Genomic DNA, 24,065 nt, shown 5'->3' on the forward strand with positions numbered 1-24,065 from the left:
TTGGGAAGGAATTTATGGGGCCACATCCCAGTGAAAAAGCACCAAGGGTAGATGTTGCCATGAGCACAGATTTGCTCCAAAACAGGACTTGCAGCTGGATCAGGATTTTCTGCTTCAAATATCACCATGGGCAGAGCTCTGGGTGATGGAAATGCATGGCCTCAAGCCCTATGCCAACCCCCCAGAGGAGGCCAAGTTATTTAATTATTATTTATTTCACAATTATTTCTTGTGGAGGTTATTGCAGGACTTATTTAAACCTCCCCTGCCAGCTGGGGGAGATAAGGTGATGACTATTCTGGATACAGTCAAAATTAGCACTGTTATTTGTATTCTTGTGCCCCAAGAGTGAATTTAAAAATTCCCAACAGTCGTATTATGCCACTCTGCTCATTTTCCCTTTGTCATCCCATGCCAGGCACAAGCTCAGCTCCATTTCTAGTTTGGCTCCTCTGAAAACCCACAAGAAATCCTGATCTGGTGAGCACAACTCCTTTTACGGCTGAAGAATGTCTTCAGGCACTCCCGTATGGCTCCATGGGCTCCCAAATGTCCTCCAAATCAGCCACAAATGGGACAAGAAAAGAAAAAAAAAAAAGGTAAAACAATAACAACAAAATAGACAAGAAACTCCCCAAAGCCATCCAGTAAAATTGCTTTTATTTCTGTAATTTTTAAAGTATAAAACAAATCAGCCCAATATTGTGTGAACAGAGTGGATTGTATGGATGTGACCACAAGGAGCCTTCCCACGTCTTCCCGGCACACCTGGCTATTTACAGTCAGACAAAGGACACAGTTTAGGAAGTGGTAATTTAGTGGAAAAATATCTCTCATATAATAAAATAGGAAACCTCATTTCTTTCAGTTCTACCCCTCATATAACACCATCCCACCCCCCAAGATATAACAATTTACCTTTTGCTATGAAGCACAATCTCAGAGATTTCTACATTTGGCTGTTCAGTCATCTCATATAAAAAAAAATCAGCATATTCCCAGACTGAAGGTACTGAGGGTACCACTGGCAGTTCAGTGGTTGCTCTCCTCTTGGTCCCAAGTGCCCATCACTCCAGGCACACACAGATTTTGGCTCATTTAATGCCCCACTCACACCAAAAGCTGAATGGCACCACAAGAACAGGTCCAGGGAGCACAGTTTATCCTGTGTCTCCTCCTCACTGCAGCCCTGAAAATCCTAACCCCAACTGTGCCACGCAGATCTGAATGGGGCAAAGCCCTCTCCTTGGTCAGTACCAAAAACATGAGTCTCAGGCTGTCTCCCCTGACAGAAAATGCCACTGCAGAAGTGGGAGGACAAAGAGCTCAGATGGGACTGAATCTCTGGCATCATTTATACAAAGTGATGGCCATACCAGGTATGATCCAAAAATCACAGTAAGTTTTAGGAGCTGGTAGTGGGAACTCTGGTGTGTTTGAGTTTCAGGAGTGATGTAAGGCCAAGGTCACTGAACCTCATGAACATCTCCCAGCCAGGGCCCCTGCACAGCTCAAATCACTGTTCAGTGAGTTTTGGTAGAACGGGACCCTGACTGGAAAGCAGTATTATCAACCTGATGTACAAAAGAAGCTCCAAAGATTAATGCTGAGTTTTCCTATTGCTCCTCCTTCTGCCATCCACACTGTGAGCAGAAACTCCAACTCAATCCCAGATTTGATGCTCGTACAGGAGCAAAGTCCCCCAGCCCCTCCATAGAGCCTCCCACTGCCCTCTCCAGTGCCTGGTGGTGCCATCCAGCTTGGCTGAGCAGAGCATCACCAGAAACACACACACGGAATGTTCACAGTGCCAAAACCCCAAACACACAAACACAAACCTCATCCAGACCTGTGCCACACAACACAAAGAAAATGCAGGATGCGGCACTTTGCTCTTTTTCCTTTTCCAATGTGTCTCCCCATGGGAACACACACCACAGGGGAAGAGCTCAGCCAACAACTGGTCACAATGACACAATATCCCAAAACAGTACAAAAGACTTTCCACAGCTGATCCCACTGGTGTTTACCCCAGGATCACAGGACCTTTCCCTCCCATCTTGGCTGTACCCCAGCATGGTGCTTGGCCCCTGAGGAAGGAGTATAAAGTGCTCATGGATAATCCCATGCTGCCACCCAGCATGTCCTATGCCCTGTATTTTGTGGAGGATCTGTCACAGAAGCCCACCAATGCTAAAGGTCTTGCTGGAAAGACCTGAGTTTTATTTATAGACTTAGAATATGCCAGGCAGCACCACCAAAATAAAACTGAAAAGGAAATAATTCCTAACCTCTGTTGCCAAGAAAAGCAAGGATCCCAGAGATTTGCCCCTAAGATGCTTTTTAGAAAAGCTTTAGGGCAAAACAGCCACCCAGTGTCCATCTCCCTTGTATTGCACAGTCAGATGCCTTGGTAAGACAAAAGAGCCTATCCCAAAGTGATGGTCTTGGCTCTGGGATCTCCAAGTTTACCTAAGAACATGTTCCAGCCTGTAAAAGCTCCCAGCATGCTGCTGCTGGCACACATGCAATAAATAACTACTCTGTTATTTATCCTGACCTTTCACTGAAGAATAAAGGAAAAATTACTTACATCTATGGATATTTTTATATTTTTCTACCTCATTAAGATGCTTGAAGTATAAGCCCCTGTAATCAAAAGTATGGAGTGAAACCTCTACTCCAAGTAATTAAAGGATGGGGGAGAGACAAGAGACGTGGTCAACCATTCAGAAGGGGAAGTGGGGACGTGTCAAAATGGTCCCTCCTAGCTCCAGGCAGCTCTACTGCAGACTACCTGGGCTATTTTTCTAGATAGATCTGAAGGCTCACAACAGAAATAAAATGCTATTTGCTGCTGCTGGAAAGAACAAGCTGGGACACAGCTCTGGTTTCTTGCCCATGATGGCTCAGGGTTTGGTAACTCACAAGTGTGACCCAATAATTGCACGGACAGACTCACACTGCCTGGGCTTTTACACAAGAAACTTCTTCACACTGCACATATTTGGGTGAAATTAATAATCCTCCACCAGACATTAAGTCCAGGGAAAACAGTGTAACTCAGGTGGTGGATGGACCAAGCAGCTTCCTGTAAGCACAAGGGACCAAGGCCACCATGTCCCAGGGAGATGGCACTGGGCAGCTGAAGCCCTGCTGGACCCTCTGAGCAGGGCTGGGATGCTCTGAATCCAGTCTAGCCTCAAAATCCAGCCCAGCTTCTCCCAAACTGGTTGTTAGCCTCAGAGAAACAGAGAAGCTGCTTCCTCTGACGATACTGAGCTGGAACTGGACTAAATTCCCACTGGATGGTTTTCTGCACAGAGCGATGGAGATGGACTCAGTCATCTTGGATGGCTTTCCCAGCTTTAACAATTCTTTAGTTCTGTGACCTGGACTAAAATAAGGTGAAATCTACCCTCTTGAGGAAAGGCAAATCACTTGTCTACACTCTTACTGAAGCCTTATTTTGAAGGCTTGTACAGTACCTGGGTCATGTCCTGGTCCCCTATACCAGGGTGGGTCTCATCCACGGTGAAAATCTTTGAAGAGGAATTAGTTGTCCCATGGGATCAACGGATTAAATCATTTAGACAGAACACATTTGAAAAATAAAACTTCTTCAAGACCAAGTATAATAAGATTTTAAAAAATCAGCAACAATCTTCTAACCACAGAGTATCTATAAAGATCTTTTTAAAGAGCTCCATATTAAAATTCCTTGAATACATTATATATTAAATACAGTAACAACATTTCATGCAAGGTTTTCTGTACAATAAATCAGCTCAGTAGTATAACAATTCTGTACATTCCCATTGGTCTGGGGGCTCTGCTCATCTTCAATGCTGGTGATGGAGAAAAGAAAGGAAGGATGATATTTGGCACCTACTGCATGGAACGAGAGATACTCTTGCCCAGATGACACAGAAAAATACTGGAAGCTTTTAAGAGGCAAAAAGTAGAAGAGAAAATCCAACAACAAAGGAGCAAATGCTATCCCAGACCCTGGCTCTAGTGCTGTTGCTGGAATGTAAGAGAAAGGAAAGATACAGGCTCTGGCTAACTAAATATCATCAGGATGGATCCTAGAGGACTGTGAGGAAAACTGGAGGGAGGATTTGGAGAGCTGGAGAAGAAACCAACCACTATCAGCTTCTCAGCTGACACAGCTCAATGGAGAAAGATAAATTTAATGGATCCCAAAATCCACTCCTGATCTACAAACCCTCACTGAAGACTGTCTCACTCCTGCTGCGTACAAATCTCCAGAGGGCAAGAAAGTTGGTGCCTTACAAAAAGGGATGCCACAACAAACACCACTCATGGAGAAAGACCACATTATGTACAAGCATACATTCATTCCCATCTTGATCCCTTGGCAAGGATGCCCTGTGCAAGTCAGTGATGTTCTCCAAAGCAGAGCACATGAAGTCATGGATGTGCTCCTAAACACTTAAGCTCTACTTCTGCTAGGGAAATAGTTAAAAATTCACTGAGGAAAGCAAGTGTGACCAGGAAGGAGTGGTGGACATGAGGGATACAAGGTGGGCATCCCCTTGCTTTTCTTTACATGGCTGGCCCTACAAGGAGAAGGACTGCCTTACATAGTGCAGATGGGATCTAGCAAGATGCCAGCTGGAGAACAGACAAGACTTCATTGTGCTTTGGTGCTGGATGAGCCTGAGAAGGTTCTGGGCTTTCCATAATGCAGGGATCAAACAGGACAGCATGATAAATAGGGAGAACTTCACCTTCCACCACATGCACCTGACCTCAATGTATAAACACACAACCATGAGATTCACACCAATGTTGGACACACTTTGAAGCTATGCCCAGCCCCTGGAGCAGAGCACAGCTGCAGCAACACTATGGACATCATCAAGGCTCAACAACCCCAACACACAGCCCCCTCTCCTCTCTCCCTGCCCTCACTTGCTGCCAAACCCTTCCCAGCCCCTGAAGCTGCCTTGTGCATCCCATCCCACTGCAGGATGCGGCCTCAAATCCCAACTTCCTGCCTTAATCTCTCATGAAGCCCACCTTGCCTGTGCTCACTCAGTCAGGGTAAAAATTGGAAAGAGGGTCTCAAATTTGGCAAGAACAAATCCCAAGGAACCACTTTACAATGATTCAGATCCACACAGCTCCATCCCCAAGCTCTGCGCCAGCTGTCCAGGAATTGCACTCATATGTACAGGAAAAAGAAAGCTACAGAACAAAACAAAATCAGTAATTTTTTCTTTTCGACGGGTCACCCGCATTTGTCTGGAAGTCGGACACATGCATGTCCTGCTGGCTTTAGCGGTGGTCACGCATGCAAGGCTTCAGTCCGAGTTACACGTTAGGGATCCTCTAGTTCGGAGTGCCGCCCTCGTGTCATTCATTTCTTGTCCTCTTCTCCTGAAACAAAGGGCAAAAAAGACAAGGAGAAGTATTGGTGAGGGTTCAAAAGCAAATCAGCTCCGTGTTTCTGTCACCAAGAGCGGTTTGCTCCTGGGCTGACCCCAGAGGAACCTGGGATCCTGTCTGTACCGAGCTGGCCTGGCTGCAGCTGTGGCAGCTCAGGCTGCGTGACGAGGAGGAGGGTGCCGGTCCCTGGGTGAGGAAGGTCTCTGCAGGAGTTAGGAAAAGGGATGAGATGGAGCCATGTGGGAAAGCGAGTAGGCAGGATCCCTCCTTACTGCTCCTAATGAGGTGTTATGCAGGGAAAAGCAGTGGCGCAGAGAGGAGGGAGCTCACTGCATCCTCCCACCCAGCCCAGAGCCCCAGCCCTGCTGCAGCCAAAGGCACGGATGGGCTCCATGGGCTGACGCCACTTACACACACTACCCATGTACCTACACCCATAAATACCTCCGAAACAATGAGCAAGGACCAACCTACTCATCACAGCCACTGTCCCAGGGCTGCCCTCCTACCTTCTCCCTCCCTCTAGATGGATGGGGCTGGACATGGAAGGTAACAGACATGGCCTGTAGGGAAGTGATGGTATACAGCTTGAACTCCATGTGAGCAGCCTCAAAATCCCTGCCAGAACTTGACTTGCAGCAACTTGATCCCCAATTTTCAAGCAGTTGACGGAAGCGTGCCTGATTCTTGAAGCAGCAGCTGCCCTCCAGCCTGGGGTAGCTTGGTCTGCCCAGAACAGATGTTTTTCCTTAAAAAAAAACCCACCCAGAAGCAGCACTTGCTAAGGAGAGTTGGAAAAATCCCTTATCATGAATCTTTTGACTGTATTTCTCTATCTTTCACCACTGCACGCATCACAAAATACATCTCACTGGGGACCACTGTTCCTGTGCTCTTGATAAATAAGGGTCCTGCCCGGGGTTACCCGCAAGGCTCTGCGCCTGCTGCCAACCCTGGTGCTGACAAGCTTTCAGGGGAATTAATAAATAACAGGCAAGAGAGAGGGAAAAGGCCTTTTTGCAACTTCTGCCAATTTTTTTTTTCTGTGCTGGCTGCAGAGCCCAGCCCTTGTGTCCTGGGATAAAATGGTTGATGGCAGCACCCCTCTGGATGAAACTGCGGGCTTTGGTGTAAAGCAGGGATGCTGGCAACTGCACTGTATTAAATATCACTGCAATAATCAAAATTAATCTCCTCCCCACTGCAGCAGCATCTCTTCCCTCTCCTCCAGCAGCTGAGCAGTCCCCACTGGGTGACACACCAGTGGTAATTTGCCAGCCATGGCACTTCCCCTAAACACGTCACCCCATGGTTGTGTAAACAGGGAGGAGGATGCCATGGCATGTGGCAGGCAGGGACAGGAAGGGGACATGGCTGCACTGTTTAATTGCAGTGGTTGCTCTTCAAAAAGTTGCTCTCTAGTCTCTAAAGCAACACAATCCTGGCATGGAGTGAGCCAAGTGTTTCCCTGAGCCTTGCAATCAGCCAAGGGTCCAGCTCCCACATATGCAGGTCCCTGCATGCCAGTGTCTGTCTGTCCTTCCCTCACACTGGTGACAGGAACAGGGGAAATCCCTGTTTGCAGGGATGATGGGATGATCACAGTTCCTCTGGATGCTGCCTCACAGCAGGGGTGTCACAGCCCTTCAGCACTTGCAAACCAGCAACTGAACAACGTGAGCTTAGCTCCTCCAAGGTCTGCTGCCCCCAGGACAGCCGAGGCTTTTGGGGAGGATTTCCCTTCCTGTTTTTGACTTTCCTCGACAGGTTCCTGTAAAAGATGCTGCTGGAGGGATGCAGGCTCCCACTGCCAGCCCAGATCACTTCTTTCACCAAGGGAAACGCTGCAGCCCTTGTAGCTCAGAAAACTGACCATCCCCCCCATCACACCAGGGCACCCTGAGCTTCAGCTGAGACCCTGGACCCTAGGAGAAAACCAAAAGAGAAATTGCCCTCTATCCCTTTGCAATACCAGGGCAGCAACATTGGCAGCTTCCCTCTGCTCTTCCATTTTTAAAGCACATGTGGACATGCATGAAAAAACAGGAGGGAGGAGGAAATAACAACAAAAAGCAAAGCAGCAGAGCTGTAAAATCCCGTATGGAGATTCCAGCACGGGAAGGTGCAGCACTGCTCTCCTGCAGAGCATCCCACAGCCCAAGGGAATATTTGGCCCATGGGGACACATTCCTCTGCCAGCACCCAGCCAAGGTAGCTCCACGCACAGATTACCCTACAAGGGCAGGCCAGGGCTGCAGGCACTCGCTCCTGGCTCTGCCCTGCCAGGGAGGGGGATGCCTGCCTCCTCTGCAGGAACACGGGCAGCTGCAGCAGCTCCTGTGCTCCTGGGGGAGTTTGGGGGGGGCGGCCCTTCATACCCAAGTGGAGGTGCATGGTGGAAAATGAGGGTGAACAGCCCCTTTTTGCTGTATGCTGGAGGGTTTTTTGTGATGGGACATGGAGGTTTTGGTCCCTGCAAATTTTGGGCTGTCTCACATGCAGAGCTCCACCTGCCCCTGGCAGGGAGTGTCATGCACTTGTCACTGCACTGCCACCTCTGCCAGGCACTCTCCTCTGAGAGGATGCTGAAGCCTCAAGCTGATGCCAGCTTTGCAGAGAAGTGGCCAAAGCTCCCTTGGTGGTGATGTTCACCCAACCTCACCTGCACATCAGCTGCAGTGGCAGGAGACTGCAGGGCACTGTGCTGCCCACGGGAGAGGGAACAGGGACCCAGTGGGGACGGGAACAGGGTGGGGTGGCCATCATCTTGTGCCTCCTGCAAAATGACCCCAGGGGCTGCTGTCCTCACTGGGAACAAGGACAAACAACTGCCTAAATGCTAATCTGCCACAGAAGACCCCAAGTCAATTCCTGTGCACCCAAACTCCTGATTTTCAGTGGCCCTGCTGCTGTCAGGGCAGGCATGTAGTTGTGCTGCAGAAAACACCTGCTTTGTGATTTTTTCCCCTGTTTTTACCACCGCACAGGTGAGAAATGGTGATGCTCAGCACCCAGACAGGGTGCACATGCTGAGAACAACCACAGCAGCAACTCCAGCACCTGTGAGTGGCTTGCTTTGAGATGGTGAACATGAGGAGGTCCAGGGACAATGCAGTAGGGGACCAGGGTGACCTTGGCAGTGGGCTGATGGTGCACAGAACATGAGCACTGGGATTATCTCAGTGTCCTCCCTAGATCTGGTACTTCTTAAGAACTCAGAAAAGAGACAGAGACTTCTGCAAGGCCTTGGCACAGATGCCTGGAAACCTTCCTCCTGCATGCTACAAGATTCAGAGAGCACAAACACTTGAATGCATACAGCAGGGAAAATATTAAAGATACTACAGCAAGAGATCCCTGAGGGTGGTGAGCCTTTGTGAGCCTGCCAGCATGTGAGAGACCCCTGAGAACATCTCCATGTTCCCAACCAGAACATCTGCAACTCACAAAGCCAACCTCAGCCACACACATTCTCTCACTCTCACATTCACATCACTTCCCAAAACTGAGACAGCAGAAACCTCAGAGGGGTCAGAGAGGAATGAAGGCAGCCAGATATGCAAAGCATGTGAGATGAAAGGCTGGATGTGAGCAGAGTGATGGGGAGAGGAATGTAAAGCACTGAGACCACAGTGAGGACTGACGAGCCTCAGCTTTCTGCCACTTCAAGGACAAGGAAAATCCAGTGTAATGGAAACACAACTTACCTAAATCTCATCAAAGGAGAAACTTTTCCATGCAAAACCTGAATCAGCAGAACTCGCAGCTATACATTTGCATTCCTCAGCCATCCCTTGGAAGGTCCCATGCTGGAGACCATCCCCAAGCACTGTCTTGCAGAGACCAAGTGCTAGCCTGGCCCCTGGCCAAAACTGCCATCAAACAGCTACTTCACAAGCTTGTTGGGCTTTATTTTGAAACAAAACACAGAGACCACTGTGGGAAAGGAGATCCTGTCTGGGTAGAGTCCCTAGGCTCTATTACTGTATCTCTGTTCTGTATCTAAGCCATGTTCACCCAGACACATTCCAAGCAGATCCCACCACAGACAAGCAAGACTCTGCAGGAAGCACAGGGATACAGCATTCAGGGATGAGACACATAAGGAGGCCAACCCTTGCTCTGGAGTCTTGCAGGTATTCAACTCGTGCTCTCCACTCCACTTGGGTCTTACTGTCCTGAGAATGCCTGGTAAAAAAATCACAAGACCACATATAAAAGTGGCTTTTGGAGTTTTTTTTCTTTGCATTTCAAAGGCCAGAGGAATCAGGAAGGTGAAAGTTTTGATTACTTCTTTCAAGTCTGGTGATTTAAGCGTGGTGATTTTGCCACACAGCCATGACAGAAGAGCTGCATGGGAAACTCTGGATCCACGAGACAGAGCAACCCATGAGCATCAGCAGCATCGTGACTGTGCAGGTGAGGGAAGCCCAGAGGACCTGAAACATTGGGAGTGCCATGGGAGGAGAAAACTGAGCTGCTATGATGGTACTTGAGAGGACTGTGTGCTTACCAGAAACCTCGCTGTGCTTGGAGCTGTGGAGGCAGAGCCAAAGGAAAGCCCTTCCTCCAACAGTGCTGAGATTTCATAGGGAAATACAACGTGTAGGAGAAAGACAGACTCAGCCCCAGACCACAGATGGTGAAGTGAAGACCGAGGGCATGCATGGGATGCAGCATTAACCAGCTCTCCTACACCCCAGCCCAGTGCCATGCTGTAGAATTGCTGCTACAGGCTTGTAATCGTGGGATAAAACAGACCTGGGTGTCTGATGAGACATTAAACAATTCAATAAAAACAGGCTAGAAACAATTTCTACCTGGTTTGTAAAAACTGGGGCCCTGCACTCTGTTTCTCTGAGCAATTGCTGAGTTTCTGCATCAGCTCAACACAGGAGGAAAGGCTGACATGAGCACCACCTGCACACTAGGACACATTGATGCGGAAGGAGACCTGATTGTGATTATTTCCTGCCTGCAATACTTTCCCATCCCAAATTTCCAGGTACTTGCAAAGCTCTGGTCCATGAGAAACCAAATGCAGCTGTTACAATGCCCCAAAGCCCTCCTTGACAGGGTTGGCCAGACCTGTTTCAGCCCAGAAAGGCAAGAGTGGCTTTGCACAGATTTTCTAGGTTGTTATTGCAGGGTGAAGGGAAAAAGAAGCGTTTGCTATGACACAGATTGCCTAAGGGGTGAAAAGATAATTTCAGCAAGGTAACAGTGTGGAAAAACATCCAGTCCTCACACTCAGATTGTCCATCTGTCCCCAGAGCTTCCCTGAGCAAGGACAGTGCCTTTCCTGCCCTTCTTCTCCCTGATATCAATGTCAGGGCATGGTCACCCCCAAAAAAGAATAAATTCTGCTTTCTGGAGAGGGGCCACCCCTGTGGCAGGCACAGCACTGCTCAGCAGCCCTGGGCCTGCAGCCACTGCTGGGAAAACCCATGGGCTTAACTCAGTGCTGAGATATCCCCCACAGCAACTCCTTTTGCAAGACATGAAAGAAAAGATGATATCATCTCTTTGGAGGGCTGCCCAAAGACATGCTGTGATTTACACCATGGAGCCCAGGAGCACACAGGAACTGTGTCACAGGAGCTGCTTTTCCTCCAGTTGTGCCAAGGGCTGCATCCTGAGAGGTGCTGGCCAAGGGAAACCTCATTAAAACCAGTTTATAAGGTGTTCAGTTCTAAATTGATCTTAGCATAGAGGCTGCCAACACAAAGCAAGGATGGACAGACAGGGGTGGAAATCCGAGAGGAAAAAAAAAAAAAAAGGCTCCTGTTCCAAATCAGTATTTGATTTGTTTTGCTTTATAAGCAAAGGGATCCACAGTTCCTGGAGGTTTGAGAGGAGCTGAATTAATAATCTGTGGCAGATTTATCTAATGCTCCAGCTCCAAAGGGAGCATTTCAAGCACATGTAATGACCAACTGCTCTACCAGGCGTGGCACCAGGAAGGAAGGGAGTATGAGAAAAAGCCCCTTTGCACAGCAAAGGTGGGTGAGCATGCAGGTGCAGACATCACACAAGCAGAGGAGGTGAGCAAGGGGTCCACAAAGCCACCAGGAACCTCAAGCAAAATGCCCCAAAAAGGAGCCACCCTAAGCCAGGGTGGTGCAGACCATGCTCACCATCCAGGTGGTTGCGGGAAAGGTACTTGAGTCCTTCATCCAGCAGGATCACAGGCAGGGAGATCTTCATCACAACCACCCACTGTGGCCAGCTCAGGGGGGTCACCTGGAAGATGAGCTGCAGGGTGGAAAGGATTGCACCTGTCAGTAGGGAAGCAGGTGGGATATTCTGTTGTTTTAAGGATCACATTGCTGTATGGCAAAGGTTGAGAGAGGGTCATTCCAGATGTAAAGAGGGAGGATCCAGACAGCCTAAAACAGGAGGATTTCTTCAAGGTCTGTCATGATCCAAGGTGGCTCTTGGCCAAGAGGAGTGAAAAAAACATCTTGTTCACCTCTCCTGCAAATGGGCAAAGCAAGGCACAAGGTAGGACTGTGTGTTTATATGCTCACAGGTGCTTAGCAGGTGACAAGAGACAATGTAACCTCCTGGTTGCTTCATTGCTTCATCTTAAGCACCTCTGGGCATCAACCAAAGCATCCCCAACCTTGTAAAGGAAGGAGACAACTCCTAAAGGGCAGAAGCACCTTCTGGAGATATCTAGAGCCTCTGCATTGCCCATAGGGAGAGTTTCTGACTCCTGGCTCATGGGGAAGAATGACTCCTATTTTCCATGCTGGGCTGGGTTATGGGACCTGGTCCTGAGGGCACCTGCTGGGAACAACCATCCCAGAGGTTTCCAGACCCAAACGTTGCTCCAGGGATGTCCTTGTCCACAGAAGGCACATGGAGGTGACAGAGGGCACTCACAGGCATGGGCTTGACATAGAGGATGAGGAAGTGCAGAGCCATGGACATGATGATGGCCCCCAGCAGCCAGATGTTGAGCCATGGTGGCATCCGCAGCAGGGACTGGTTCTCAGAGACACTGTGAAAGTGAGGGCACAACGTTAGCCCCAGAAACCTCCCCGCATCTGCCCATGTTGGGAATTTAATTTCCCTCCAACATGCAAGGCCATATGCTATTTCCTTTCTTTTCCAGGCAGTTCATCTTCAGGGTTTGCTGCAAACTGGATGTGGATGCCCAATACAACCAGCAATGCATGGATTAGGGCCGACCATTAATGACCATATCAATAACGAATGCAGATCCAGTCCCTCCTTCACTGCTCTCAGCCACAGCACACTGCCTTGGAGGAGTCTCTCCATGGAAAACCTAGTGGTCCCCTGTGAGGATGCTCTGAATGGCTCTGCTGAGCCAAAACAAAGCCCTCAGCCCACCCACAGAGACCCTGCACAAAATCAGTCATGCACAGAGCAAAGGGAGCAGCCCTGTGGCCACCACACCTGTTCAGAGCATTGCACATTTCGATTGTCACCAGCACAGACAGAGCCATCGTCGTTGGGTATCGCGATTCAAAGATCTCACAGTCAATTCCTTCAAAGATGGGGTTGTCCTCAGTGCACCTCATGAAGTTCCTCTGTCAGCACAGGAAACTGCTGGTAAATACATGGCAGAGCAGCAAGAAAGGCAGGAGAGAGGAGGAAGAGTCGACTGGTTGGGGGGGACACGATGAACTGGGTTGCTGTTAAATATCCCATAGTTCAGAGCAACCAATAAACTGCCTACAGTGACCCAGCTTCTGTTGGGGTTGGGCTTTAGGGGCATGGCTGGACCGTGGCTTTGAAACTCTCAGGTGCAGTTAGGAAGGACTTTGAGCACACACGTGTCTCCATCAGAAATCCATCTTGCATTGCACATGTCATTGGGATATGATAGCAACTACTTTCCCCCTACCCCGCAGTTTTCACGTTAGCTACAGTAATGTAATGTGAGAACAGATCCCTTCCAATGTAGGATGAGGCACAGAAGCTGCTTTTAGCTTCTTTGAATCTTTCTGAATCTGAAACTCACTACTGTGAAGGTGGCTGGGCAGAAGCAAGGCTGGAAACAGCCTGAGGGAGGGAATTTGCTTGTTTTAAATTATTGCCTTCTCCACTTGGAATTTGGGAATGCTACAACCAACACAGAAGAAAGGTAGATGAAAGACCCCAACACGTGAATGCACACCCTCACCCATCTGCTCCAGCTGTCAGCCTGCTCCTGACTCACCAGCTGATGGAAGGAGACCTGCGGTCCCTCGGCGTCGTACAGGAACCACCAGGTCGCTGCACCCACCGTGGCCAGGCCCACGTACACTGTGAGAGACAGAAACTTTTACCCCAGCGCCCAGAGATTGTCCTGCCCCAGGACACCCCAGGCACATCCTAAGAGAGCCCACTGCCCACCCCCAACACTCACCTCCAACAGCCAGGTAGCGGAAGAAGAGCCAGCCACTGATGAGAGGCTCCTTGGGGTTGCGGGGCTGCTTGTCCATGATGTCCAGGTCGGGGGGGTTGAAGCCCAGCGCGGTGGCCGGCAGCCCATCTGTCACCAGGTTCACCCACAGCAGCTGCACAGGGATGAGGGCCTCAGGCAAGCCCAGGATGGCTGTCAGGAAGATGCTGCAGGGAAAAAACAAGAGATATAGGACTAGAGAAGTTCTGGGCAGCCAAAGTTCTGTGTCGTTTAAGCGGGAGTGAGCATCTGGATCCATAGCCCCAAACTGAATATTCACCCAGAGTCCTGCAGATGAACCCACAGCCCCTGATTAGGAACCTGAAGCCCAGCACTGAATTTTGCAGCTGGAATTTGTTTCTGCTGCTATTAAAATCTGCTTTGCAGTTGTTGCGACATCCCCATGCTGCTGAAATGCAAGGTCAAAGGATGCCCAAGAGATCCCAAGGCTTTGCTGATGTTGCTGAAGACTGAGAGGGATGGGCAGGGATAACTGTGACTGAGTGACAACAGCCTGTGCACAAATATCGGCACCCAGATCAGGCAATACTTTGACAGAACAGGCCCTGCAAGGTGGCAGGATTGCAAAACTGCAAAAAAATTAAATCTCCCTGCCCATGGGGAATGAGACATGGTGCCTGGGATTACCAGTATGGGCACTACATGCTGCTGACTGCATGTCACCTGTCGCAGGGGACGTGTCCCCCCACTGCTGCTCCTGCAGCACGGTGCCCGGTGCAGGAGACTCTCACCAAACGACCTCCCCGACGTTGGAGGAGATGAGATAGCGGATGAACTGCTTCATGTTGCTGTAAATGGCTCTGCCCTCCTCCACGGCCGACACGATGGTGGAGAAGTTGTCATCAGAGAGCACCATCTCTGCAGCTGACTTGGCAACGGCCGTGCCCGACCCCATGGCGATGCCGATCTCTGCCTTCTTCAGCGCCGGAGCGTCATTGACACCATCACCTGTCTGCACAAAGCCGTGCTTAAGTGTGCAAGGGATGGAGCAGGACGGGGAGGAGGGCGGAGCAGGGTGGCAGGGTGTCCCCAGGGCTCACCATGGCCGTGATCTCGTTGAAGGACTGCAGGTACTCGACGATGCGGGACTTGTGCGCCGGCTCCACGCGGGCGAAGCACCGAGCCTCCCGGCACGCCTGGCGCTGCTCCTCGGGGGACAGCTCATCGAACTCCCGGCCCGTGTAGGCCTTGCCGGACACGTCCTCGCTCTCTGAGAAGATGCCGATGCGACGGCAGATGGCCACTGCCGTGCCCTTGTTGTCACCAGTGATCATGATGACGCGGATGCCGGCCTTGCGGCACATCTCGATGGAGGACGTCACCTCTTTGCGGGGAGGGTCCAGCATCCCCACGCAGCCCACAAAGGTCAGGTTGTTCTGGGTAGGAAGAACACACCCCAGACCCACATTAACCCCTTGGGATGCATCCACATACCCCCCTGCTGTGAAACTACCTTGGGCTTCACAGGGGTTTCCCCTGGGAAGAAACTTTCAAGAGGTTTCCTATCAATTGGCCCATGGATGCATTCAACAGCCCCAATCCAGCGGGATGCTCCCATCCCCTCTGCTCCTCCTCACACGTTTTCTCTTTGCTCCCTTCCTCCCCATCCCTCAGAACGGTCTCCAAGGCCCTCTCAGCTGTCACTCCACAGGAAAACATGCTCAGTGACACGGGGCTTGTTATCCCTCAGATCCACCCCGAGGTTTGCAGAGGAGACGAGCCATTACACTGCCCGCAGAGAAACGAGAAGGAAAATACTGCTGGGACAGCTGGGAGGGACATGGGGGAACTTTGGGAAGGAGGAAGAAAGCTCCTGCCAAAGCTGCGATGCCGTACCTCGTAGAGGACAAAGGCGGCCGAGTCGTGCAGCTGCATGGTGTCCCTGCGGGCAGGCGAGTCCTGGGTGGCCAGGGCCAGGCAGCGCAGGGTGTCAATGCCCATGCCCCAGTCCCGGATCCTGCCCAGGATCTTGTCCCGCACCGGGGCCGTCAGCGGCACCTTGGCAGTGCCCACGCGGACGTGGGTGCAGCGCTCGATGACGCTTTCCGGGGCACCCTGCGGAGGAGAGGAGGGATCAGGGGCTGCAGTGGGGCTGGAGGATGCTGCTGCACCGCAGGAAGTGCCAGAGGGAGGGAAGGTGCCAAGTTTGGGCAAAGGCAGAGGAAATCTCCCCAAAATTCCAGCACACATCGCGGTCCTGTGGTTCGGGGCACTAGATGGCAGCCTCTGACCGAGCACACCAGGATCACACCCCGGTGTGATCACCAACCCACACCAGGTCACCAAGAACAGGATCTGCTGCAGAGCCAGCTGACTCCTACAAAACCTACATATTCCCGCAGATTCCTGCTCCGACCTGCAGGGGATGAGGGCTGTAAATCTGTGCAGAAAAAAAATGTGGGATACTCAGTGGATGCTTGTGGTGCCTTTGCAATTCAGGAAAACATGTCCTTTAGCATCCCAGCCTCTCACCCCAGCCCTTCCAACCTTACAAAGGACCCTGACATTACTTTTTAATATAAAACCTGCAATCCTTCTATTGCACCTCTTAAACAGCTCGTTCAGGGCCACAGATCCAGAGGCTTCAGAAGGTCCCAGCATGACCTGGAGGGCAGAGTTCACCTACCCAGATAATATCCCAGTGGGAACAACAATATCCAAATCTTCTCAGAGTCAGCGGGGAGAAATTCCACCGCATCTCTTCTCTTGGGAAGAAAATGCCCTATGAAACACTCTTTTATTTCTGGTTACAGTGGAAAACTGGACATCACCCTTTGGGCATTACTGGCATCTGGAGGGTCCAAGCCTTTAATAAAGGCAAGTGCCCAAATTCTGCATGAGGGCAGCTCTCCCCTGCCCCAGCACCAGCACACTCAGCACCTTTTCCTCCCTCTAAATCATCTCACCCCCTTTTTTCTCTAATCAACATAGCAAAGCCTCACCTCCTCCCTGACCCCAGCAGCCTACCTGCTAGATCCTGGATCCCTAGGCAGGTAGAGTGTGAGAGGAACTGCAGAGCATCATCACTGCCCTGTGCAGCACGGGCCAAACACTGCTGGGTGTGCAGGGGGGCTTGGAGCCTGCAGGTGCTGTGCCCCTACCTTGACAAACATCTTGCTGCCAGCAGAGTTGTTGCCAGGCCCAGTGGGAGTGCAGTACACAGACATGGACTTGCGGTCCCGGGAGAACTCGAGGGTGCACTCCTTCCTCATCAGCTGCTTGATCACCTGCAGGAACAGCACTGGGCTGAGCCAGGACGTGCCAGGGACATTGGTGCTCTCTGCCTTGGATGGCAACCCTGCTGAGCCCCAGGATGGAAGGAGAAAGGCAGCCACAGGAGCCAGGAAGGATGGGACAGGGCTAAAAGCTTGCAAGGTTTCCATATCAGAAAGGAGTCAGGAGATTTATTACAACCTGCACAGACCTGTCTGGGGAAAAAATGCTGGAACAGAGAGCCCTTTGAGCAAGTCATGACATTGTAAGATCTAAAGCGGAGGAAATACACACCCAAAATAAAGTGTCTTTTCTCCCAGGAGAACAGGGGGACACTGGAGTAGGGGAACAGCCAGCACAAGATATTTTCATGTCAAAAATAGATGTTTCCAAGGAGCAAGTGTCACTGGGGCAGGGAAAGCTCTGGGGAATAGGGTTTGGTTCATGCTGGAGGGTGGCTGCTCAGTGCAAACTGGGCACCTAAAGATTACTCCAAATTTCCTTATCTGCAGCCTGAGCTTGGGCTATCACTCAGAGGGTCTCTCCTGCCTGAGGCAGGGACTGGACTGAGTTGGAGCCTCAGGAATCACCTGCTCCAAAGCTCAGTGTAGGTTGGTCCTCAAGGCCCTGGCATCAGCCCCCCCAGGGCCATTGTTCCAAAACCAGCTCACCATGAGAGCCTGGAAATCACATCCTTGTGCCAAATCAGTCCCTCAGATCACTGCAAGTGTTTACTGCCCAAATATCAGACATCCTAAATCCCTCTTCTCCCTCCCATCCCTCAGTGCTATAGTCCACAGGGGCTTCTCCCCACTCACTGAATTGCAGGCATTGGCTCTCTCCACCTTGGAGAGCTTGCTGAGGTCTGTGTTGAAGACGTTCATCTTCTCTACCAGGCATGTCAGGGCTGTTTCAGTGGCTTCCCCCACCTTCTCATAGACTTTTTTGGACTAGAGGGCAGAAGGAAAGAGCTTAAGCTTTAGAACACATCCTCTATGTGCTGCTGCCACCCAGGATGCTGTCACCCACCACCCCAGAGCACCCCCTTGGGATGAGCTGAAGTCAGGGAAGAGGATCCCAAAGGACAAACTCTACTGGCTTTGTCCTGAAGCACAGCAAGAGCATCCCCCCAGCCCACCCTGGCCCTGGTGCCCCCACACCTCATTGTAGTCCAGCGAGGAGTCATTGCAGAGGGCACAGATGGTGGCCAGCTCCACCAGCCCGTCGTACAACCCGCACTGCACCGGCTGCTCGTCCTTCAGGCTGCGGGCAGAAAACAACCCCAACAGCCTTACACCAGCTCACACCTTCAATGCAGTTAGCTCACCCTAAAGATCCCTTCTAGGGCCATGCATAGCCTGTGTATCACTCTTGTAAAAGTGGAAGCAAAAGTCCAGTTAAAGCAGCAGCGCTGGCAATAAATCCTTGGGTTTGCATTTTGTACTTTACTAAGTGGGGCAGGACTAAATTGCAAATAAAATATCACAGGAGGCAAATAAATTCTGGAAGTGGCCCAGAATAAGGGGTGGCTGCAGAGGACTTCAAAGGAGCAACCAGGGGGTGCTCCCAGGCTGATGATGAAGGTGATGGAACAGAAAAGGGGCAAAGAAATTCATGTTAACATCCACCCTCTCAGGGGTTTCCATTTGCTTTGAATCCAGAGGAGCTGTGGAACCAACAGCAAGTCCCTTCTCCTCCCTGTGATGCTGCTTCACACTCCATAGGGAACCCAAGGGAGCATTTAGGAGCAGCAGAGAGCTTTAACAGCTGCACTGCTGTGACTACTTCCAAGCAAGTGGTGAACTGTGATCTTTGCTTCCTAAATAGCAGCTCTTTGCTATGGAAAGGAGAAGCCCTGAACACTCCAGGCAAGCCAGATGCTTCTCCTCGCCTGGTGGTAGGAATGGTAGCAGTGGTTTTGAAGGAAATAAAAAATTATCCTGGTTCCAGCAGAGGTAACTGCAGGTTAGAGCTGTATAAACCCAGCCGGTCATCTGCTGGCTGGAAAAATAATTTGTCAGGCATTTACTAGGATCAGCTTATTCCACTGTTGCTTCCCAATGGAAAGAACATTTTGGAGCCCTTGTTACAGCTCAGGAGCGGAAAACACAGAGCAGCCAAGAAAATCTGAAAAATCTGTTTGCTGAGGAAGACGAAGCCACACTGGGCTGTGAGTGGGAAGGGAGATCCACTGCTCCTGCCCAGAGATGCTGCCTGGCCCTGCTCCCTGGGCTCACAGGAAGGGACAGTGGCTGGAGCAGGGAGCTGTGGACACACCAAACATGGCTTTTGCAGCATGCGATCCCCTGGATACAGCTGGGAAGGGATGGTAGGATACAGCCCCATCATCAGCAGTCCCTGCATGGACCCAGGTGAGACTCATGTGCTGGGAAAAACATCAGCAAAGGTGCTGCTGGCTGGGTGCTGTGTGAGCAAACCCAGGGTCCCGCATGAAGTATCCCCCTGCAAGGCCAGGTTAAAGCAAACAAGCATTCCAGTCCTACCAGCTCTGGGGGAAGGGGGGTTCTCTCTGTGACACCTCAGAAGGCCCACACATCCCTCTCGATACCCAATACAGGCACAGGGCTAAGCAAAACTCAAGAGCAACACAGATTGCTGCAGACCAACACAGTGGCCCTAAAAGCAGTCCCCAGAGGACAGGGGACACTGAGCTTCAGAGGTTGGCAGGCATAAATTCAGCCCCCTGGTCCTCCTCAATTTTAATTGAAATGCACTGATTGACACCAGCTTATGACTTGGCTCCGTTTTTAATGGAGATTCCTAGCCAAGGATCGAATTTGCTCTATAAATATTCATGAAATTAAGTCTGTGGGTGAGATGAATTACAGCTGCTCCATGGATGAGCAGAAGGGACCATGGTGACAAATGTGTCTGGGATCACTGAGCAAAGCAAAGGGGAGCAAAGAGTGCTCCCACCACCAGCTGAGCTTCTCATCTGCCTTCTTCCCAGACTTTGCCACACTAGGAGCCACTACCTTCTTCCAAAGGAACAGGAATAAATAAATACAGCACCACAAAACATGCGTGTGATAACACTTCAGGGAAAAGCCCCCAGCTCCCACTCCCTGCCCCGGGCTGCAGCTCTGCAAAGCCCATGTCTGCCCTGAGACACACCCTGCCATCAGCAGGATCGTGCCCTGGGCACACCAGCCATGGGAGCCATCCCTGCTGTGGACACAGGGCTTAGGGAGCACTTTCCTTGGTCGGTCTCAGCCTTTTGCAAGTCCCCTTGACCATTGCTGGTGGCTCCTAGACAAACTGCCCACGCTGCATTCTGCTCAGGGCAGGGGCAACAGTCAGCAGTCAATACCCAAACTGTGCAGGCTCCAGAAATATGGAGAGTCATCACCTACTGCAAAAAGCCTTGTTCATCACCATTCCTACGTTTGTCATCTCTGGTTCACAGGTGGGCTTGTTTTATTGGGATTGCTAACAAAGGGAGAGCCAAGCGTGTGGAAGCCCCTTTTGCTGAGTAGGGGAAAGGCAGAGCCAGGGTGAGCACCACCCAAACCAAGTGGGGCAGGAGCTGGATGTGAGGGACAGTGAAATGACTGCCCTGGTCCCCATGAACAGCACAGCACAGTCCATCACCCAACACCTGCAAGTGCAGCGTGGCCAAAACACAGTGCCCAGCAGGTATCCCCATGGACAGGACTGCAAACCACCACAGAAAACCATCCTTTCTCCCCAGCTCATGGGTACCCCTAACCGTGGCCATGAACCCAACCCTCCCATCTTCCCCCAGCTGTGCTGCCAGCCCAGGACCACCCTGTGTCCCTGTGGAGGGGAGGGGACCCTCACTCACATCTGTCCCTCGGGGGCATAGGTGGAGCCGGTGATGCTGAACTCGTGCAGGCTGCACTGAGTGTCCTCCACCTTCTCCATGATGAACATCTGCCAGGAGGAGAGGTGGAAACACAAAATTAGGCACCAAATTTTTGGTCCAACCCTCGTGCCCAGCCTGGACACCCACCAGCTGGTACTGTCCCAGTCATAGCCCTGCTGGCATCAGGCTCAGGCCCATCCCTGCTCAGCCACTGCTCCTGGCTGTTCCCAAATCCTTCCAGCTCTCCTCTGCCTTTTTCATGTTTGCCTCCTCCATCTCTTTCCTTCCCTAGGAGAGGAGAGACACCAAGCCTGTTCCTCAGAAGGTGCCTGTGTTTTTCTTGGAGCAGAGAAGGAGCTGGGTCAAGGTTTCCACTCCTGCCCTGGCTGCCCTGGAAAGGCTCTGCAGGGCAGGATCTGAGCAGCTGCCCCTGCCACCCCTTCCCAGCCAGCTCTCAGCCACCAGCCCTGTGCCTTACTGGGATCACAGCTCAGCTCAGTAATAAAACCCCAGTGAGCCATAAAAGTCCCCCACACTCTACTTTAGTGATTTTTGCCTTTCAAAATCCTTCCAGTTTCTCTTTTGCTCCTATAATGAGACAAATCCCTCAAACTCTGAAATAAAATTACAATTCTCCTCTCCCCAAACTCTGCCAGTCCCCATCTTGACCCCTCCCAGCACAGCCCACCTTTGAGGGCAGCATCCTTGGGAACACGAGCAGGGCCTAGCCCCAGCCAAAGGAGACAGTTCAGAAATGCTCATTTCTGCCTCCTGTTATTTATGACCCACACTGAAGCCAAAAAGCAACATAATAAACAAGTAAATAAATAAATAAATAAATAAAACTGGTTTGGCAGATGCACTTCCCTGGTTGCAGGGAGAAGCCAGGATTTAATTTGTCTGCAGAGAAGTGCTGCTCTCCTCAGCTCCATGAACTTGCTGAGTGCACCCACAAAGCAGGTGCAGGGAAAACTGTCCCAGTCCAACCTGTCTCAAAATAATTGCTTTTTTCCCCTCTATTTATTTTCCTCTGGTTATTTGAGTTGTTCCCCAGGAGAGGGAAGCAATAGATGCTGGAGAAATCAGCAGGCATCACTCAGCACCAGAGATGCAACAGCTCTGGTTACCACCCACTTCTCTGCCATCCACATTTCCTCTGGCAACTAACAGAGGTTAATTTGCTATTATTATTAATTATTGTTAATAATCCAAGGACACCTCATCAGTGCAGCCTCGTTGGCAGGTGTGAGCCTCCTCCACACAGGAGGTGTCCCCAGGTATGAGCTTAGGGCCAAGCCAAGCAATGAAGGGCATGTTCAGGGGAGCACACTCCCAGCGTATTTAGCACCAGGATACCCCAGGGGGTTTTCTCACCTCCCTATTTTAGAGGTTTAGGCAAATCAAAGGAGCAGGTTCAAAGCATACATCTCCTGTATGAGTAATTCTGAGCCCAAAACAACCTGGCTGTGGCTTCCCAGCTATTTGCAGATATCCTGTTTATTGGGCTAATGCCCTCAGCCTTCTTTCCCAGGGCCCATTATGAAAGCCCATCAGCATCCCTGAAAGGTTTTCAAGAAAATAAGGAGCTGAAGGGCTGCAGAAGAGGTGCCCCTGGTACCCAGGTCCCAGGCACTGGGATCCTCTGGCAATGGGTGTAAACTCATTAAAGAAAGCAAAACCACATCCTATTTCCTTTGGTAACAACCCCCCAAGAGATGACAGACCCAGAACCTGCAGTGAGGCACCCAGTCTGAGACAACATCAAAGGGACCCTTCAAAGGCTAAGCACCCATCATCTTGTTTTGAGACAGCCAATGCCATCAGCCTTACAGAGAGCCAAAATCTCCTGGCCTATTCAGAAAATGGACTCTTGCAACAACAACCAGACTCATTTATTACAAAAGCTGAAAGCACCCACCCCAGCCACTGATGGGTTTGCCTGATATGGGCCTGTTTGTTTTCAAATGCTCATGGCTACAAAACAATAATTACTTTTACAATAGCGTCCTTCTTATTAAAAAAGGGAAAAGGGAAATAAAAAAAAAAAAAAGCATTCCAAGCTCTCTATTTTTCCATGCCTTTTAAAAAATGGTGCTACATAACCCACAGCAACCAGAGGTTATATCAAATTTCCTGCTGCTCTCAGCTTGCGTGACTGGCTGAGCATGGGGGCAGCCAGGGCACTGCAGAGGTGTCTGCAGGGTTTTGGTGTGATCAGAGGATCACAGAATGATTTGGGTTGGAAGGGACCTGAAAGCCCATCCCGCTGCACCCCCTGCCATGGGCAAGGACACCCTTCACTGTCCCAGGCTGTTCCAAGCCCCTCCAGCCCGGCCTTGGACACTTCCAGGGATCCGGGGGCAGCCGCAGCTGCTCTGGGCACCCTGTGCCAGGGACTGCCACCCTCACAGGGAAGAATTTCCCCCACATATCTGATCTAAATCTCTCCTCCTTCAGCTTAAAGCCATTCTCCCTTGTCCCGTTTCTCCAGCCCTTGTCCAAAGTCCCTCTCCAGCTCTCTTGGAGAGCCCCTTTAGGCACTGGATGGGGCTCTAGGCTCTCCCTGGAGCCTTCTCTTCTCCAGGCTGAAGAACCCAGCTCTCTCAGCCTGTCAATGTTTTGGCAGATTTCCAGACTGAGAAATGGGCAGGTTTGTGGGCAGTGGAAACAGTCCAGAGGAAATAGCTGTGTCTTAAGCAGTTAAGAGCAGAACTAAAGTTTCCATCACAAAAATAATATTAAAAATATCAGGAGCAATAGAAGCTCAGCTGGGGGCTGCTGACAAGTCAGAATCACAGAGGGGCTGCCCAGCCTCTTGTATTGCACAGTGAACAACAGCTCCAGCATCCAGCAGCACCCCAGGGCTTCTCCCTGCCCTGAACCTTTTAAAGCCACACCAGTGATTTGGGGTTTTAATGCAACAGAGAGGCTGGAAGGAAGATATTACTGCATGCTCAGAAAGAGTGCCCCCTTCTCCCAGAGGGCTCCAGCATCACTCTTTCTCTCTTGTCCCATGGATCCTGCCTGGCCACAGTGCTGTATCACACAGCTGGATGCTGCTGGTGTGTATTTGTAGGAAGCAAAGGGCACTCATGGACCACCACACACTCCACACCATCCCTGGAGCAGCACGTGGCAGCAGCTGTGGGCTTG

General features: G+C 50.8%; 1 protein-coding gene across 3 annotated transcripts in view; it reads right to left on the bottom strand.

Moving 5' to 3' along the window:
* Window positions 1-640: 640 nt before the first annotated feature.
* Window positions 641-24,065, bottom strand: part of ATP2A3 (ATPase sarcoplasmic/endoplasmic reticulum Ca2+ transporting 3) — a 52,885-nt gene continuing 29,460 nt past the window's right edge. The window contains exons 9-22 of one of the 3 annotated variants that reach the window (XM_062507266.1): window positions 20,892-20,980; window positions 18,226-18,328; window positions 17,884-18,015; window positions 16,954-17,079; window positions 15,689-15,907; window positions 14,893-15,228; window positions 14,584-14,804; window positions 13,796-13,998; window positions 13,607-13,692; window positions 12,841-12,974; window positions 12,304-12,421; window positions 11,553-11,670; window positions 9,531-9,603; window positions 641-5,406 (exon numbers count right to left, since the gene is read on the bottom strand). In XM_062507266.1, coding sequence (XP_062363250.1) covers window positions 5,331-5,406; window positions 9,531-9,603; window positions 11,553-11,670; window positions 12,304-12,421; window positions 12,841-12,974; window positions 13,607-13,692; window positions 13,796-13,998; window positions 14,584-14,804; window positions 14,893-15,228; window positions 15,689-15,907; window positions 16,954-17,079; window positions 17,884-18,015; window positions 18,226-18,328; window positions 20,892-20,980 — 2,034 coding nt within the window. In that variant the 3' untranslated portion in view covers window positions 641-5,330. Of the gene's footprint in view, window positions 5,407-9,530; window positions 9,604-11,548; window positions 11,671-12,303; window positions 12,422-12,840; window positions 12,975-13,606; window positions 13,693-13,795; window positions 13,999-14,583; window positions 14,805-14,892; window positions 15,229-15,688; window positions 15,908-16,953; window positions 17,080-17,883; window positions 18,016-18,225; window positions 18,329-20,891; window positions 20,981-24,065 lie in introns of all 3 variants that reach the window. The other 2 variants (XM_062507267.1, XM_062507268.1) reach the window with 2 other exon arrangements.

This window comes from Cinclus cinclus, chromosome 22, assembly GCF_963662255.1.
Source record: "Cinclus cinclus chromosome 22, bCinCin1.1, whole genome shotgun sequence".
In the NCBI taxonomy this organism is placed as follows: domain Eukaryota; kingdom Metazoa; phylum Chordata; class Aves; order Passeriformes; family Cinclidae; genus Cinclus; species Cinclus cinclus.